The following is a 15925-nucleotide window of genomic DNA, read 5'->3' on the forward strand; positions in this document are numbered from 1 at the left end:
CTTCCTTGCCACATTCTCTCTCACTGCATTCCAACAAAATGTAGTTCCTCGGAATATGTGAAATCCTCATTTTTTTAACAGACACTGCTTGAATTGCTAACATTTTTTTTAAGAGAAAAGTAATTACTACATTTTTCGTTCAGTGTGTGAGTTACAGTACACCCACTAGATGCCACTCTAGATAGTCATAAATACAATAATGGGTGAAACTCCACTAGTGCTTCTCTGTTGTTTCAGATTAATATTTTACTAAGTGTTTTCTGTCAGAGCACTGCTTGTTAGCTGGGAAATGCTGCTTTCCCTTCAGTGGGTACCAACTGATACAGCTTTTAAATGCTGGTTTAGCACTCTTGCAGGTATTCTTCAGGATCTGACAGTTGAGTGCTTATAAATTACCCCAATTTTGTTATTTCTCTAATTGTAGGAGTAATTGCATTTTTCCAGACCAACAGATAGAAGAGAATTTCAGTATTTACATCCAAACTAGAAATCCATCATTTTAATAGGAAAATTGAAAGTGTACCTACAAAAAAAAAAAAAATTGGAAGGAAGTATACTCCTTTTTAATCCATTAAAATTTAAGGAAGTGTAGGTTTGAATTTGGATAAAAATGTGGGAAAACATGGTTTATACTTCTGCTTGTGTTAATGTTTAATGGTTCTACAAAAACTTTCCAGCATAAAATCTTTTATATAAGAGGTACATGATAGAAAGAAATTTCATTTTATTTGTTTCATAAAAACATATTTCTAGTCATAAAATTGGAAAGTCATGTAATTTGTTAGTAAGTACAGTGTTTTTTCTTGATATTTATTTAAATATTAAGACAACTTTGTCCAAGATTATGTAACCTGTTTATAGTTAACAAATTCACTATTGGAATATATCTGCTGTATTTCTTAATAAAATAGAAAAATAGAGGAACAGCTGGTGATATCAATATGATTTTATGTAATTTGGGATTGACTGCAGACAAAAGCTGAGCAGTGAAGTTGCCCAGGCCAGCAGATCTTTAGGGATGGTGAAGACAGTAATTCTGCTGCTCATTTTCCATGTGCCACGCCAGGGAGGCTATGGTGAGATGTTGCTGCTGTTGAACAGGGGTTGCTGTTGAAGGTTGGCTTCACTGCTGACACTGGTGTCAGCTACTGAGAAAGCCTTGAGCCACATCCAGCTGCACATTTCTGCACGTTACTTACTTAAGTTTCTATCTGCAGCGTTTTTTGTTGAAGCTGAAATAAATTTTTTCTGGAAACAATTTGGTGAGATAGAGCTGCTCATAAAAGGAGATTAAGTACTTGGACAAACCAGTAAATATTGCCTGCTCTGCATTGTTGGTTTCTGGGTTTTTGGTTTTTCTGGTGGTGTTTTATAGGGGTTTTTGTTTATTTGGGTTTTTTTTGGGGGGGGAGTTGTTTTGGGGTTTTTATTTATTTATTTAGTTTGTTTGTTTTTTAAGAGCCACACTATCTTGCTTGGTTTGGCAAAGCTTCCTTCATGTTGCATCTGACAGAAGGTCAGATCCCCAGTGCTGGTCTCTTTCTATACTCCTTGTAATCCTATCCCTACTTCCAGTGAAAATACCGTAACATGAGACTATCTTTTACACAAGAAAAAGTGCATCCTGTTAAAGTTTTTTTTTCAAAACCATAGTTCAGCCATATGATCTTGTGATTAATTAAACTGATAAAAATATTATGGCATATATGTTCCATAAAGGAAAAGAGTGAGCTTGCAAAGGAGTGAGCTATCATTAGAAACAGAAAACCAGTATAAGACAAATTTTAGAGGATAATAAGCAGTATTGTTGGAGGAATTTACTCTGGCGTAAAAATAGTTTTTGTCTGCTGTGACAACCATAAAAGTTGAATTGTCTTTAGTAATTGGATAAACAGAGATACGAAAGACAGCAGAAAGTTAAGCAGAGATTGATAAGTCAAAAATTAATAACTTCAAATTTTTTCTTAATCAGTCAGTCATAGTAAATTAATGAAATCATTATAGCATTTTAATCTGTTATGGCAAACTGTATTTCTTTATACAGGCAGATAAAATTTACTTGAAAATTTTAGGCCATTTTTCAATTCCTACAAAACATCTGCAGACTACGGATATAAATGACAACATATCAAAATATCAGTTTACTGTCCTTAATACAATCTGCTTCGATTTCCCTTTGAAATAATTTGCAAAGGGTTTATAAATACAATTTCATGGTCACCTAATCTGTTGGGAAAAGCATGAAGGGCCCAGAGCCAATGTCCTGTGAAAACAGTGTGAGAGACCCGAGCTTGTTTAGTCTAGTGAAGAAGACACTAATACTTGCTAATAAGTATTTCTGGAGTTGCAGGTGTTCCATAGAGCTAAACTTTTTAAGGTGGACCATATAACAGATATAACTATACTAGGTAGTTCCCATTGACTTTTCTTAAGGTCTTGTTAAGAGAAGAAGTCTATATAGAATGTTGTGAAGAAAATACCATCTTATTAACAGCTTGTCTAAGGAGTTATGTTTTATGCTCAGCTGTGTTGACATTAGAGTTTCTTTCCTTTCAAAGTGAAATCCTGGCACTGTTGAAATCAATATGAGTCATGAGAGCTGGCTGCATAAAAGCAGTTTTACTACTCTGCAGTAGTTTCCCAAAATATAAATTCAGCTATTTATTTTCGTGCACTACAGCAACATGCAATAAAGTTTAACAGACCAAATAATACAAAACTGAATTAGGTTACTGTTTGTTATTTGTTTTCTTTTTTTTTGTTTGATGTTTGTTTCGGGTTTTTCAAGTTCCTATTCATGCTTATATTGGCGTCTCTGAAAAACAAATTACTGGAAGTAAATGTAACTTACAGCAAAACTTTCTGAGTTATCTGACAGATTGTTGTATGGCTCAGCAACAGCAGAATCTTCAGGATTCATGTTCTTGTCATTCTCTGGAGTTCCATTTGGTGGTGAAACAGCCTTTTCAGGGGGCTGCAGCTTTAAATAATAGTAAAAGGAGTAAGTTAGTTCCTATGTTACAAACCGTATTTGCTCTGGGTCTGTATTAACCACATCAAGTCAGCCTAAGAGTTCAGAACTAATCTAACTGTAACATTATTCTACAGTGACAAAGAAGTTTTACAAATAGAAATAACTGTAGGCTTTGCTGGTATTTCAGCTATAATGCAAAGTGGTTTCAAGAGCAGCTAAGGAGTTAAAGGCTAATCCAGTGGCATTGTTACCAAAAATCAGTAAAAATAAATGTAGCCCCAGTGTAGCATTAAGAAGCAGGCATTCTTTATTTGACCAGATGCATGAAGGGGTAGTTCCTCCAAATATTGTGCATGCTGAGTACAGGACATTTTATTTTGCATATATATATACTGTATTTTGCATACATATTCATTAATTTTCCCAGAATAAACATAAACATGATTATCATTTCCCCAAAATCCTTGACATGTGGTCCCTGACCTCTGTACATACATTCTTTTGTCCTGGGGCTCTCTTTGGTGGTACCTTCTGGTCAGCAGCCCCAAAGTCATACCTGACTGCCTGGTGAACCGGTAAAAGTTAACATAAATGGGCTGGCTGGTTGCTTTCCAGTTTTCCTTCCTACAGAATAAGCATTGTGTTCTTCCATAGGCTAGTGGGCTCTGAACCATAAGCATTGTATTAGTCCAGGTGCAAATAATTCTTCATCTGGCAACAATGCTAGAAACCAAGTTAAAATTCACAGTTTTTTTAAAATTCAGTATCATAAACCTTTGATGTTGACAAACTATTCTCAGGTTTTAAATTTACTTGCAATTATTTTAAGCTGATTTCTAAGAATTGCTGAGCTCTGTATTCAAAATTTGGGAAGGCAAGTAAAATAAATAATGTTCTTAAACCCTTATTTGGTTGTCTTGTGGTGTTGTATGTGTCTCTACCATGAATGACTTGCATTTCAATAACAACCAGTGTGTTGGCTGATTGCAACTGTGCATATTCAGATTTTGCAAATGTTCCTGTTACAGCTTCCATGTTCGTGACTAGTGTTTTAAAGAATATTTACACTTAACTAGCTGAATTTGCAAAAGGAAGATTCCTGAATATTTAATTTACTGTTTGCTTATTACATTTAGTTTAATTAATTGGATCTTATATATTGTAGGAAAGTACAAAACAAGAAATGGATCCTTTTGCCAAATGGAGTGAAAACACACGAATTTATTTAAAAAAAAAAAAAAAAAAGTCATGACCACCAAAATTCTGCTCTCTTTTTTATTGCAGAATCGAATGGAAGAAAGCAAAGCCCTCTTTAGGACAATTATCACATATCCATGGTTCCAGAACTCTTCAGTTATTCTGTTCTTAAATAAAAAAGATCTACTAGAGGAGAAAATTATGTACTCCCATCTAGTTGATTATTTTCCAGAGTATGATGGTAAGTATAATGACATCAGAGCTCATGCTATATTTACACTGTAGTACTGGCAAATTTTGTTAGCCTTGACCAAATGCTAGACAGCTAGATCCTTTGGTATATTCCTTTAAAAAATACTAAAAAAATGTAAAATATGATTGAAATTTTGCGGAATTTTTAGACTGCTAAGATTTTGGTTTATACTGCAATGACTTGTGGGTGGGATGGCATAACCTCTAGTGGGAAATTGTTGACTTTTAGGATGAGTATTGTCATATTAGTAGTGAACCATTTTCTATAATTTTTCAAAAGTTAGGGTGAGGGTTTAAATTGAAATGCAAGAGTTAAAAATAAATAGAAACATATTCCTTAATTGTACATATAGTCTTCTATATTTTTGTTGTTTTGAGGTTTGCTTTTATGTAAGATTGAATACCTAAGGGGAAGTGTCATAAACTCTGTAACATTCAGAGAAGAAAGCAACACTCCTTCTACCCTTTTATAGACCTTTTAAAATTGTGTTTTAATTTTACATTAATTATGTGAAGTTAATGTGTTTGTCCATAAAAAAAAAAAATTGTAGGCTGTATAAGTGTTTCTGTTAAAGCTGTACTTTCAGGGAAGTTCTCATGAGGGGAAAAGCTATGTATTTTGAGGTAACTGAGTGGAGGAGGCCTTGGTAACAAAGAAAAATCAAACTCATATAATAAGAGGTCTAAAGAACTAAATGTTCTTTCTTTTTTAAAGAGAGAATCAATTTTGTCCCACCAGGAAGGAGTTGCTGATTGGGAAGCTGAGAAGAAGATTAAAACTCCCCTGTTCAAATATGGAAAGTAATAATGGGAAAAATGTACTTCTTGTTTTCTGTTAAAGAGGGCGAGAACAGTAATAAGGCTGCAGGATCGGGTCATATTATTTATGAGTCAGTGTAAATTTAGTTTCATAGTAATGTACAGAAGAGAACTTGCCGTTGAATAGAAATATGCTTGTTCTTTTGAATTTACTTTGTGTAACAGGTTCCCTAGATGACATCCCAAAGGTGAGTAGACCTTACAGTCTGCTCTGTTACTTCCTCTCAAATGTTGACAAAGCCTGTGTAAAATGCTTGTCCAGGGGAAAAAAAAAATACAGAATTCAAACAGTTCAAAGAAACCTTGTTTCTCTTCTCCTTTGTTATTGGTGAGGGGAAAAAACCAGTATGGACTATCAAGGATGTGGGAATGAAGACCTGCAAGTCTTTGAGAATCTTTTGTTTCCTAATTCTGTAAATTTTCCAGGACCTAACTCCAGAGAAAAAGTTACAGTATGATATCATTACTTCTGGTGGCAGGGTGGAGTCTCTGGCTCTCAGAGGTCGCCATATGGTCCCCTCTTCTATCCCAGTACATTGAGGATATGGGAAGTGGGAGATCTGAGGAAGGTATCAGAAATAGGTATTTTTCATCTGGACTGCTTCTCTCACCTTCAGACGGGAGAAAGTATCCTAGGGATGAGAACTGCTGGCCAGGGTGGCAAATTGGACAGATTAAATTAAGGAGTTCTGCTGCACAGTGCATTAGTAAGAGCTTTGAAAGGGAGGCCGAGCCATGCTCCTAGGTCAGTGTGTCACATGAAGACACACTTTGTATGCTAGTACTAGACAACTGACTCACAGGCTGGGAGAGGGAGAGAGGGCAAACACAAAAAGAGGCTATAGTTGGGAAGAAAAGAAGAGAAAAATACTGATGAAGCACTTGTTACATAGATATTCATGATATCATATAGAGACAGCAGTTGAAAACTGCTGATTAGGGAGAGCAGTGGGCAAGAAAGCTACTAACTCATATGATAGTTCTTTTCTAGGTTTCTTAGACCAGAACCACTTTGCCATCTGAATTTAACATTAACTCATTCAATTTTTTTAAGTTCCTGAGGTCATAAACATACTTCCCTGTGCTTGAACCTCAGTCAGATAAAAGTTTAAATAACATAAGAGTAGAGGTGTGCAAATTTGGGTATATCTGAATAGGCCAATAGATCTTGAGAAAATGCTGTGTGTAGCTACTGTGAAACTGTTTAACAAAGTTCCAGGAAACTGTCTAAAAAATGAAGTGATTTATTTTGAGGAAATAATTGTCTTTGGAAGCCCAAGAATTTTCTTCATAAATACTCACATATATATGTGCTGTTGTGAGACTTAATATTGCTTCTCTTTATCTATAATATAGTCTAGTGACCAAGCTAAAGGCTAGAGCCAGTTGTGTTTTAGAAGCTGTAGAAGTGTTGGACAGTCCTCTGTCCTGTCTCAGAGAGCTTATTATCTGTTTACATCCCTAAATCTCAGAAAATGTGTCATCTATGTATGTATGTGCATCTGTTCACATGCATACACCCATTTACTGTCAAAGCTTACTCCCTCTCCACATAGATCTGCAGCACACCACATTGAGCAGAAACCACAATGTGCTTTCTCTTCCATACATTGCCTTCCTAAATTTTACAGTTACACAAATTGGAAGTGTTACAAATTTTAAGCTTGAAGTATTAAAAATAAGGTCTGTTACTGAGTTTTTGAAATGTGTGGACATGTGCTGGGCATGAAACTACATAACTATTAATTTTATAATTACTGAAGGACAGAGCTACACATAGCAGCTGGGTGCTGGTATTTGTCTTGCTGTGTAACAACAGGACAAATAAAGAGAATAGGAGGAGGCAACAGGGCAGAAAATGTGAGTTCTGTAGAAACCCACATTTCAGAAACATGAAATGTGGTGGCAGCACTAGAATAATGGAATAGGATTCACCAGCATGTGGCTTATGCTCTTGCTTCTTCACTGCTTTTTTGACTGTGAACATGAATGAATCCTCACTGTTCAAGGCTGGAAGTAATTAATTTAACTTCTGTAATCTTTTAAGCTGAAAATGTAGTTTGGTTAGATTGACTGTCCTTCTGAGAGTTACAACTTTAATTTAGATCTGATAGGATCATTAGCATACATAATTTAGATACCAACTAAAATACTAGATACTTTAACTTGGTTAGAACATAAGCCTTTCACAGGCAACTGTTTCAGCTGGAGAGCAGCTGTGTATTTTATTATCACTTAAAGTAAATTCAGTTCTGTTGATGACAGTGTCAGACCATTTCAGGATATGATTTCTCTGTTCTTCCTCCTACAATCCATATAGAACTAGTAAATCTTCCAATGCTAAAGTAACTGAAGTATAATTTAAATATAGTAGGTTTAGACTGAACATTCACCACTTCTACTAACTTTTAAAATACTTAATTATATAGCTAATTTTTTTTAAAACAGATTATTTATCTTGGTGAAGAAAAGATAGTTAGCAGTGAAAGAGCAGCTCTGACTTGGTGAATGTCTGAAAATTCTTTCCATCTTTATTTTTAATAGTTCCTACCACAAAGAATGCAGCCAGTATATGGTACTATCGATTAGTAAAAGGTTCCCCATCTTCTTTTAGGTGGGGATCACAGACTAAACCTTCCTTATTTTCTATTAAACTTTTAAAGAAGTGGAAATACGAAGTTGACTTTAAGAAAACTGAATTTCTTTTACAGGACCACAACGGGATGCACAGGCAGCACGAGAGTTTATCCTGAAGATGTTCGTAGACCTGAATCCAGACAGTGACAAAATTATCTACTCTCACTTCACATGTGCTACAGACACAGAGAACATCCGCTTCGTCTTTGCTGCTGTCAAGGACACAATCCTACAGTTAAATCTGAAGGAATACAACCTGGTCTAACTGTACCTGGGGCATCCTCCAAAACCAACTTTCCATGATTGAAGACATACAAGAGGGACTGTATTATAATCTGTGAAAACAATTTGCATAATACTAATTTATTGCTGGCCTGGACTCTGTGAATGTCCACAGAGTTTGTAGTTAATATTATGATTTTATTTAAAGTATATAGAGGAAAAACAAAAGATGCTGAAGTACATTCACAGCACATTTCCTCATTTTTTAGGCAAAACCATGTGACTCAATATGTTTCAAATTCTCAGTCGTACATTTACAAAGGATAGCAGTTTTTTGCTATTGAAGCAAAATCAAGCTGGTTTCCTCTTTACCTAACCCTTTCTCTCCCCCTCCTTTCCTACTCCCCTTATCTTTTAAAAGGTACAATGGCCTTTTTTTTCCCCCAGTTGCATTCCTGGGTGAAATATTTTCAGTTGAATGATTTGGTCAGGAAAACTCTATCATCACAGTTTAAGTCATCAGTCATTCTAATTCTACAGTGTGTACTTTCTTTGAAGGATCAAAAAGTATTGATACTGTGATTTTTAAATTCTTTACATGGGTGTCTTCATCTGTCTTCACTTCTGAGACTAGAATATTGGGTTTGCAAAATAGAATTACAGTTGTCTAAGGATAATAAATGTAACCAAGTTTTACAGTTAAGGAAGGTGCACAGAAGACAGTAATGAAGTAATTAAGACACAGTCTGAGATATACATGGAATATGTTAAAACCTCTTTTTAATTGCCATGTGCCATTTTTTTCTCTCTTCTTTTATTCACAAATGCCAAATAGAAAAGTCATAGACACTACATTTTCCCCAGTGGCTGCAGCCTGAAACAATGTTTTTTTCAGTTGTGTGGGGTGTTTTTTCTTAAGTTAGAACTTTTTTACGTGTTTGTTTTCCACAGTAGAAAAAATATTTTTATTGTACAAAATCCGTGTTGCCAAATCTGGCTTTTATGAAACCAATGCGCTTGAAACATAAGATGCTGATTGAAATGCCAAATGGATGGGTTGGGAACTGACCTGATTGAATCAACTGCCAAATGATTAACAAACACAGTTTCAGCTCATGTGTTCCCTTTTTTAGAAAGTGTACCATTTTCTAATGCCAAAACCAACATGTAAGTGAATATTCTATAAGGTGTACCATGCACCCGCATGTAGTCTAGTATCTCTCATTTTGTAAGTTATGACAAGAGATTGTTTTCTGTAATAATGTCAAGGCACCTTCAGTTGTGTTACAAGAAGTTATTGATGAGAGATCACGTTCAGGAACCTTTTTTGATAAGGTTAATTGTTAATTGATTCACAGGCATTTGATAGGCTTTCATGCAAAATAGCCTTTCTCGGTGTTCTTTAGAAGAGATTTATAAATGTAAATTAAGCAGTGATAAAATCATTCTTGAAATTTAAATGTGCAATTTTTACAACAAAAGTGCAGCACACATTGATGAGCCTTTATTCTGCAGCTTAGGTTGAAAGGTTTTTTCATCAGGTGCAAGAAAACTCTATGCAGAGTTCAAACATGTAATTGGATTGATTATCTATGATGCCAACTGGCACTAGAGTGCACTTAACACAAAAACAGCTGCCACATAGCAGCAGATGGGAGGTGAAAAAAAGAATGGTTTATTAGTTGATTACCAAAGTTAACAATAAATACTAAATAGATATTTTTCATCCTTAACCCTCCCAAATCCAAAAGAATGATAAGAACAGTTGCTATTCTTTGCTCCCTCTTAAAACACTTTGTAATTTAAAACTGGTTGTAGGTATAGTGCAATTATGAATGCTATAATCATTGTACATACATATATATATATATATATATATGGCAGCATCCATATTGGCTTTGTAATCATTAATTTTTGGCAAATTGAATGTGCTGTATTGATATGTATCTATGTAATTGTATTGTATGTCTTATAGCTAATTCACATTTCAAATAATGTTATTTTATTTACTTTTTTAAGAGAGAAGAATGTAAATTTTGTCAGTTTATTTCTGACTAGGGATTTGTTGTTGTTTTTATTTACAAAAGAAAATACTGTAGTACAGAGCGGTACTAGCATCGTGCTGTAAAATCATTTGCACATTCCTGAGTAGAAGTAAATTGGAGACACCAAGACAGAGATGATTCACATTCTAAACAATGCTCAAGTCTTGTCAGGGCTTTATACAGCTGTAGAAAACAATCCTATTAGAAGAATTTATGCTATCATGTCTCATATTGGAAGATAAACTTTAAATAGAAATTTAATTTTTTATTTGACTGATTTGCATTAGGTTACTTTCACTTTTCTGCTGGTTTTATTGGAAAAGTAAATTCAGAGATATTTCAAACTGCTGTACCTAAGTACTAACGCATATATGCTGTTGCCCTAAAAATACCATGATAAAACGCAAAACATTGGATCAGTCTTTCAGAAACTGTGGAAACCTTAGATATAAAAACAACAACCAAAAAGTCACTATTGTTAATGATTTTAAGAAGGTGAAGTGTTTTATTTAATGAAGCTAAAGCAGGTAGAGATCTAGTTTATAAAAAGTGACACTGACATTCTGAATAGGGGATCAGAGCAGTGACTCTTTCTTACATACAGCTTAACAAATTTGGTCCTGATCATGCTATAAATGCAACAGAGCTTCTGTTTTCACAGTTCCATTGTTGATAATATCCCTTTTTTTAATCTGGGAATACATTGCCCACACTGGATTCAGTGCTATAAATGGAACTGTAGCCAAAAAAGGAAGGAAAAAAAAAAAGAAAAAGAAAAAAAAAAAAAAAAAAAAAAAAAAAGACAAACACAACCCAACAAAAGTGTCTAACAAAAGTTTGGGGATTTTTAATTTGATTTTTTTTTTTCCCCTTATGGAATATTGGATGGGGGAGAAGGAAATGTGGTTCCAAGTTTTGTATAAAAACAAAACAAAAGTTTACTCATGCTTTATAGTTATATTGTGATTGCAAAAGTTTTCAAGAGTGTGTGCCACTGGGCTATTTTCTGGTATTTTTTAGGTAAGTTGAACCTGTGGCAATGTTTAGCATGTTCTGGGAAAAAAAAAATATTCGGTATGCCAAGGCAAGCTTTAGATGAATCACCTAACACAGCATTGCAGTATGACAGTTTACAAAACATTTTCTTTTTAAATAACACAGCTGTTCCCACTTGTAGTATATTCCATTGTGGTGATGTTGGTGTTGCTGTTGTTTTAATTGGTGATTTCTACTATGCCTTATAGTGCTTAAGTCCAGAAGTTTGTGCCTCTAACATGAAGCTGAAGGCAAAAACGTCAAGACAGAAACCCTTTTAACTTTGCCAAAATGATGTGTTTTCTTTGAATGTTTTCAATGGGGGAGGAGGGAAGAAAATGTCTTGGGAACCTGTGTATTCTAAATGTTCACTAGCACAAGAAAGCTGTAATACATGTTTTACAGAAACCTGGAACTTGCCTTTTTCACAAATTAACTGTCACTGTCCTTACAGATGTAGGATGATGCAGCTATAAGGGCAGTTTACTTTTTATAATTCAGTCTCTTTTGATTGTCAAGGTGTATGGACTGTACTTTTTAATTATACTGCCACATGATTGTGAATCACTTTTTAAAGTCTGAAAATGGAGAAGAGACTTTTAATGCTGGATAACAGTCAGAATTGACTGCATGATTTGCAAAAACTACAGGGGGGAAAAGGGCTGCATATAGATATTGCTAGACTCCTAGCCTTGAGTTGTAAGGTGCAGAAGACTTTCAGATTACTCAACCTCATGACCCTTTCCTTGTTAAACATTCTTCGCAAAAGAATGAAATATTAGGAGAAAACAAATACATGTTAACCCACATGAAAAAAAATAAAATTTAGACATTTAATTTATTACATGTGCTGCTATTCTTGGAGCTCTGTGCATAGCTACCCTGCAGACTATTACATTAGTAAACTAATAAAGTCTTCACAGCATATTAACAAGGCCTACACATGACCTACCTCTAGCTAAGAGATTAGTAAAGTAGCTATGTTTTGGAGAGACTGACATAAATAATTTAGAAAATTTAAATGTCCTGGTATTTAATTAACTGTGGTATTTTAGAAATGGACACTTACAAATATGGTCCCTCTTTTGACATAAACCATAAATTCTAGAATTTAATAGATATCAAACAACTAAAGCTTTTGCAGTTTGTTAGTTTAGTAGAAGTCTTGCAAAACAATAGCTTTGGTTTGAGAAGTGGAGCTACTGGTAGTTCCTCTGTTTTGCCTTTTGGTTATCTGTAGCATTTTGAGTTCTGTCAGTCAAACAGGAAATTTTTCTATCTAGTCAATATATTGGGGTCACAATTTAGATGATGAAAGAATTTTACTGTAGGTTTATCTTGAGCTTTTTCACAGTAGCCATGCTGCAGGTAAATAGAGAATAGAGATTTTGAAAAGAGTGTCAAAAGATACATCAAGTTTAATGTAAATTATTTGAAGTTTTTTTGCTGTCAGAATACAGTTAAGCTGATTTCCTCATTTACCATGCTGCAGGAAATCCTTAATTCACCAGTTCTTAATATTTTTATTCTTTCAAGGAAGGAGTGTCAGATGCATTTTTAAACTTAAGAGTATTTTAAAATAATATTTGCTGTTCTTAAAGTGTCACTTAAATGCATGTATTGTGTGTTGCTTGAGGGACAGAAATAGTTTTTTCTTTAAAAACTAATATTGTACAGTTTCTGCCCCTCAAAAATGTTGTTGGTTAAAAATACAGTATTTTTTTGGCCATATCTTCATACTATAGCATCTTCATTCCTTGAAATTTAGTTTTTCTGGAACATTTGGACTTATTGTTCTCCCAAAATGCTTCTTATTATGGTAAATGCTGGAGAGATTACTTCAAAATTACTTTTTAATGATACATGCTCCCATCATCACTGTGTAAATACTACAATTTCCAGAGTATCTTTGTTACAGCCAGATGTTCAAAACATTTAGGCTGTGTTACAGTGGAGAAGGTAATTCAACAGTATTATAAAAAGTTTGGGTTTTTTTTCACTTGTGTACAATGGAAACTCAGAAGCATGGGAGAAAAGAAAACCTATGTCTCAGGACAAGAAAACCCAGACTTTGCAGACAGGAAAATTTCTTAAGGAGTTTTGGATGATTGCAGTACTACTGCAAGAGTAGTGTGTTTCTTAGATCTTTTTGTTCACCTATGTCATGATTGGAGTAACAGAAAGAGGCCTATGTGCTACTTTTCAGGAGTCTTGACTCTTACCTGGTCAACAATCAGTGGATCTTAGATCATCATTACTGAAGAAACAGTACTTCAGGCAAGTTGCAAAAATTAGTTGGTTCTCTATTAAGTGAACAAAACAGTTGAGATAAGAATCCTGGAGTGCAAACCATTTGCCTAAGCAAAGACAAGAGTGAATTGTTCCTCATTTTTCTTTCCAGTTGCAGAATGTATGAGAGGAGGATCAGTCACTAGGGAAGGATTTATTTTATGTCTTGTGTCTCGGTGAAGATAACGTCAACAAACTACAATGTCATTGTGACCTTTAGATATGTGAAATAGAAGTAGAAACTGTATCTGTGTGATAAGTTGTGCATACTTCTAATTAAAATCTTACATCAGATGCTATGATATCTCCACCCAATTACCAAGCACTTTGCAGGATATTGTCCCAAACATTTAGGAGTTCCAGAATTTTTTAAAAATGTCACAAAATACACAATTGCCACATCCTCAGGAGCACACACCTGGTATCAGTATCTGATACAAAGGCACCAGACCCCCTCTCACAGCTCATTACTATTAAAAGGAGCTACCCTCCAAGACCTCTGATCCTGGTTTTTATCTGCTCGGAGCTTTCCCTCTCCCTTATGTCAGCCCTGCTGCTTTGTCAATGAACTGGGTGGGGGAAAAAAAAAATCTTACTTTTGCTCTTCTTGCTTGGCTGCTTAATTACTCTAATTTTTAGGGGTTTCAGCCAGTTTGGCTGACCAATGGTTCAAAGAAGTGCTAAGCTGACCAAGTGGAAGGGGTAGAATTGTGTGGCCCAAAGGCTTAGAAATGAGGAAAAAAGGGAGTAATGCTTTCCTCCCTGAAAACCTCGTCCTACTGCTGTAGTTTCTAAACCCTTCATTTTATGTACTGTTAGCTATTCTGGCTTGGAAGTGTTGCACTTTTCATTTTTAAAGGCCTTGATTGCATACTTATTCTGAAAGAAAAAAATAAAGGAAATTACAGAACAAGGAAAACTCTTTCTTGCTCCCCTTTAAGAAGCACAAGTTTCTGTATACATGGACTAAATGCAACTGTAGTCAGACTGATGACTGATGCCAAGAAGTCAAACTTAGTGTTAAGGATGGAAAAATACAAAAATTGGACTTTTATTCATCCCACCCAAAAAAAAAAAAAAAAAAAAAAAAAAAAAAAAAAAAAAAAACCCAAAAAAAAAAAAACACCACAAACACCAAAGCAAAACAAAAAAAGCCCCAAACAACCCAAAATTTGTTCTTTTCCAGTAAGCTCTAAAAAGAAAATGTTTTCTATCTTTATTTAAAATACTGTGTTGCTAGGCATGACATTCAGGTTTTATTGTGTCTTGTCCAGGGCACTTCTTTCTCCATTCACACTTATTTAATATCACACTCATTAATCTAAAGAAAGTACAGTATTGCTTTATATATGTGCACTCTGAAATACTTCCTGATCCTTGTGAATTAAATTGGTCTGGTGAAATTCAACAACTGATGATGTGTAGTACAGCTGAAGAGGAATGCACTTTCTGCTTAATCTTCTTCTTCCTGCTATTTTGTTTTGAGTAGTTTTTGGTATCTTTCCTTTATCCTGTTTGCCACAAAGAGAAGGTTTCTTGACATACCAGATTCAATTCTGGTAGTCATTGCAGAGTTGATCATACTGGCTGCATTAAAGACAAATCGTGAATAAAAACAGTTTCAGAAGGTTCCTGTAATCAGGGGCAGATACAATTAGCCTTTTGGACATGCATTTCAGAAAACTATAACACTATAGTTGGAATACAATCACTTGAATGATGTAGTAGGCAAACACGGGCCAAATTTTGCCATTTTAGTATGTCATTTTGCATTGTCAGTAGAGAGCTGTTTGCTAAGATGTTGCTGAAAATTTGCCTTTTTTCTGCAGTGCTGTATGAGGTGGTTAATGCAATGATCAGGCTGGCACTCAACTGAAGAGATGCATTAATTTGACAATAAGTTCAAATGTATTCTTACAGAGACTATTGCATAAGATTACTTTATATGATGCTAACAACAACAACAAAAAAAGATACTTGCATGCAGTAAATATTTAAGATATTGCACTTTTATACATTTATTATAAAGAGGAATCACTCTCTCCCTAAAAATAAAATTCTGTTTATCTCACAGTGAAGTATCTGGAGTCTCTTAACAATTGTCAGTTACTTGAGCACACAAGTGTGTTTATTGTATACTAGATGTTAATCTGTTGTCATATGCTGCAGAATACTTGGTTTATTTCAATTGCTGATTTTGGAAAGGCAAAATAATGTTTTTAATAGTATCTTGGTGACTACTCTTCTCTCTTTTTTCATGTTTTTAGGAGAACCCTCACAGTTATTGATAAGACCTGATTTATTTTAGCTCAAGAAATTAACTGATTTACTATTATTATCAAAGTTTTTTCTTCAAGTGCTTTAGAATTTCACTGTTTCATTTCACTTTGCTGAAGTTAAGTAACCTGAGTGTAATTGAGAGGCAAAAGGTTAGATATAAATGTAGTCAAATTTG

The 15925-nt window shown here is 34.6% G+C and overlaps 1 protein-coding gene across 2 annotated transcripts in view; it reads left to right on the forward strand.

The window, feature by feature from the left end:
* The window catches only part of LOC128821729 (guanine nucleotide-binding protein G(q) subunit alpha-like), a 117664-nt gene extending 101966 nt beyond the window's left edge, over positions 1–15698 (forward strand). The window contains exons 6-7 of one of the 2 annotated variants that reach the window (XM_054002967.1): positions 4259–4412; positions 7954–15698. In XM_054002967.1, the coding sequence (XP_053858942.1) occupies positions 4259–4412; positions 7954–8144 (345 nt within the window). In that variant the 3' untranslated portion in view covers positions 8145–15698. Of the gene's footprint in view, positions 1–4258; positions 4413–5162; positions 5196–7953 lie in introns of those variants that run through there. The other variant, XM_054002969.1, reaches the window with a different exon arrangement.
* Positions 15699–15925: the final 227 nt, after the last annotated feature.

The sequence above is a fragment of the Vidua macroura genome, chromosome Z (genome assembly GCF_024509145.1).
Source record: "Vidua macroura isolate BioBank_ID:100142 chromosome Z, ASM2450914v1, whole genome shotgun sequence".
Taxonomy (NCBI): domain Eukaryota; kingdom Metazoa; phylum Chordata; class Aves; order Passeriformes; family Viduidae; genus Vidua; species Vidua macroura.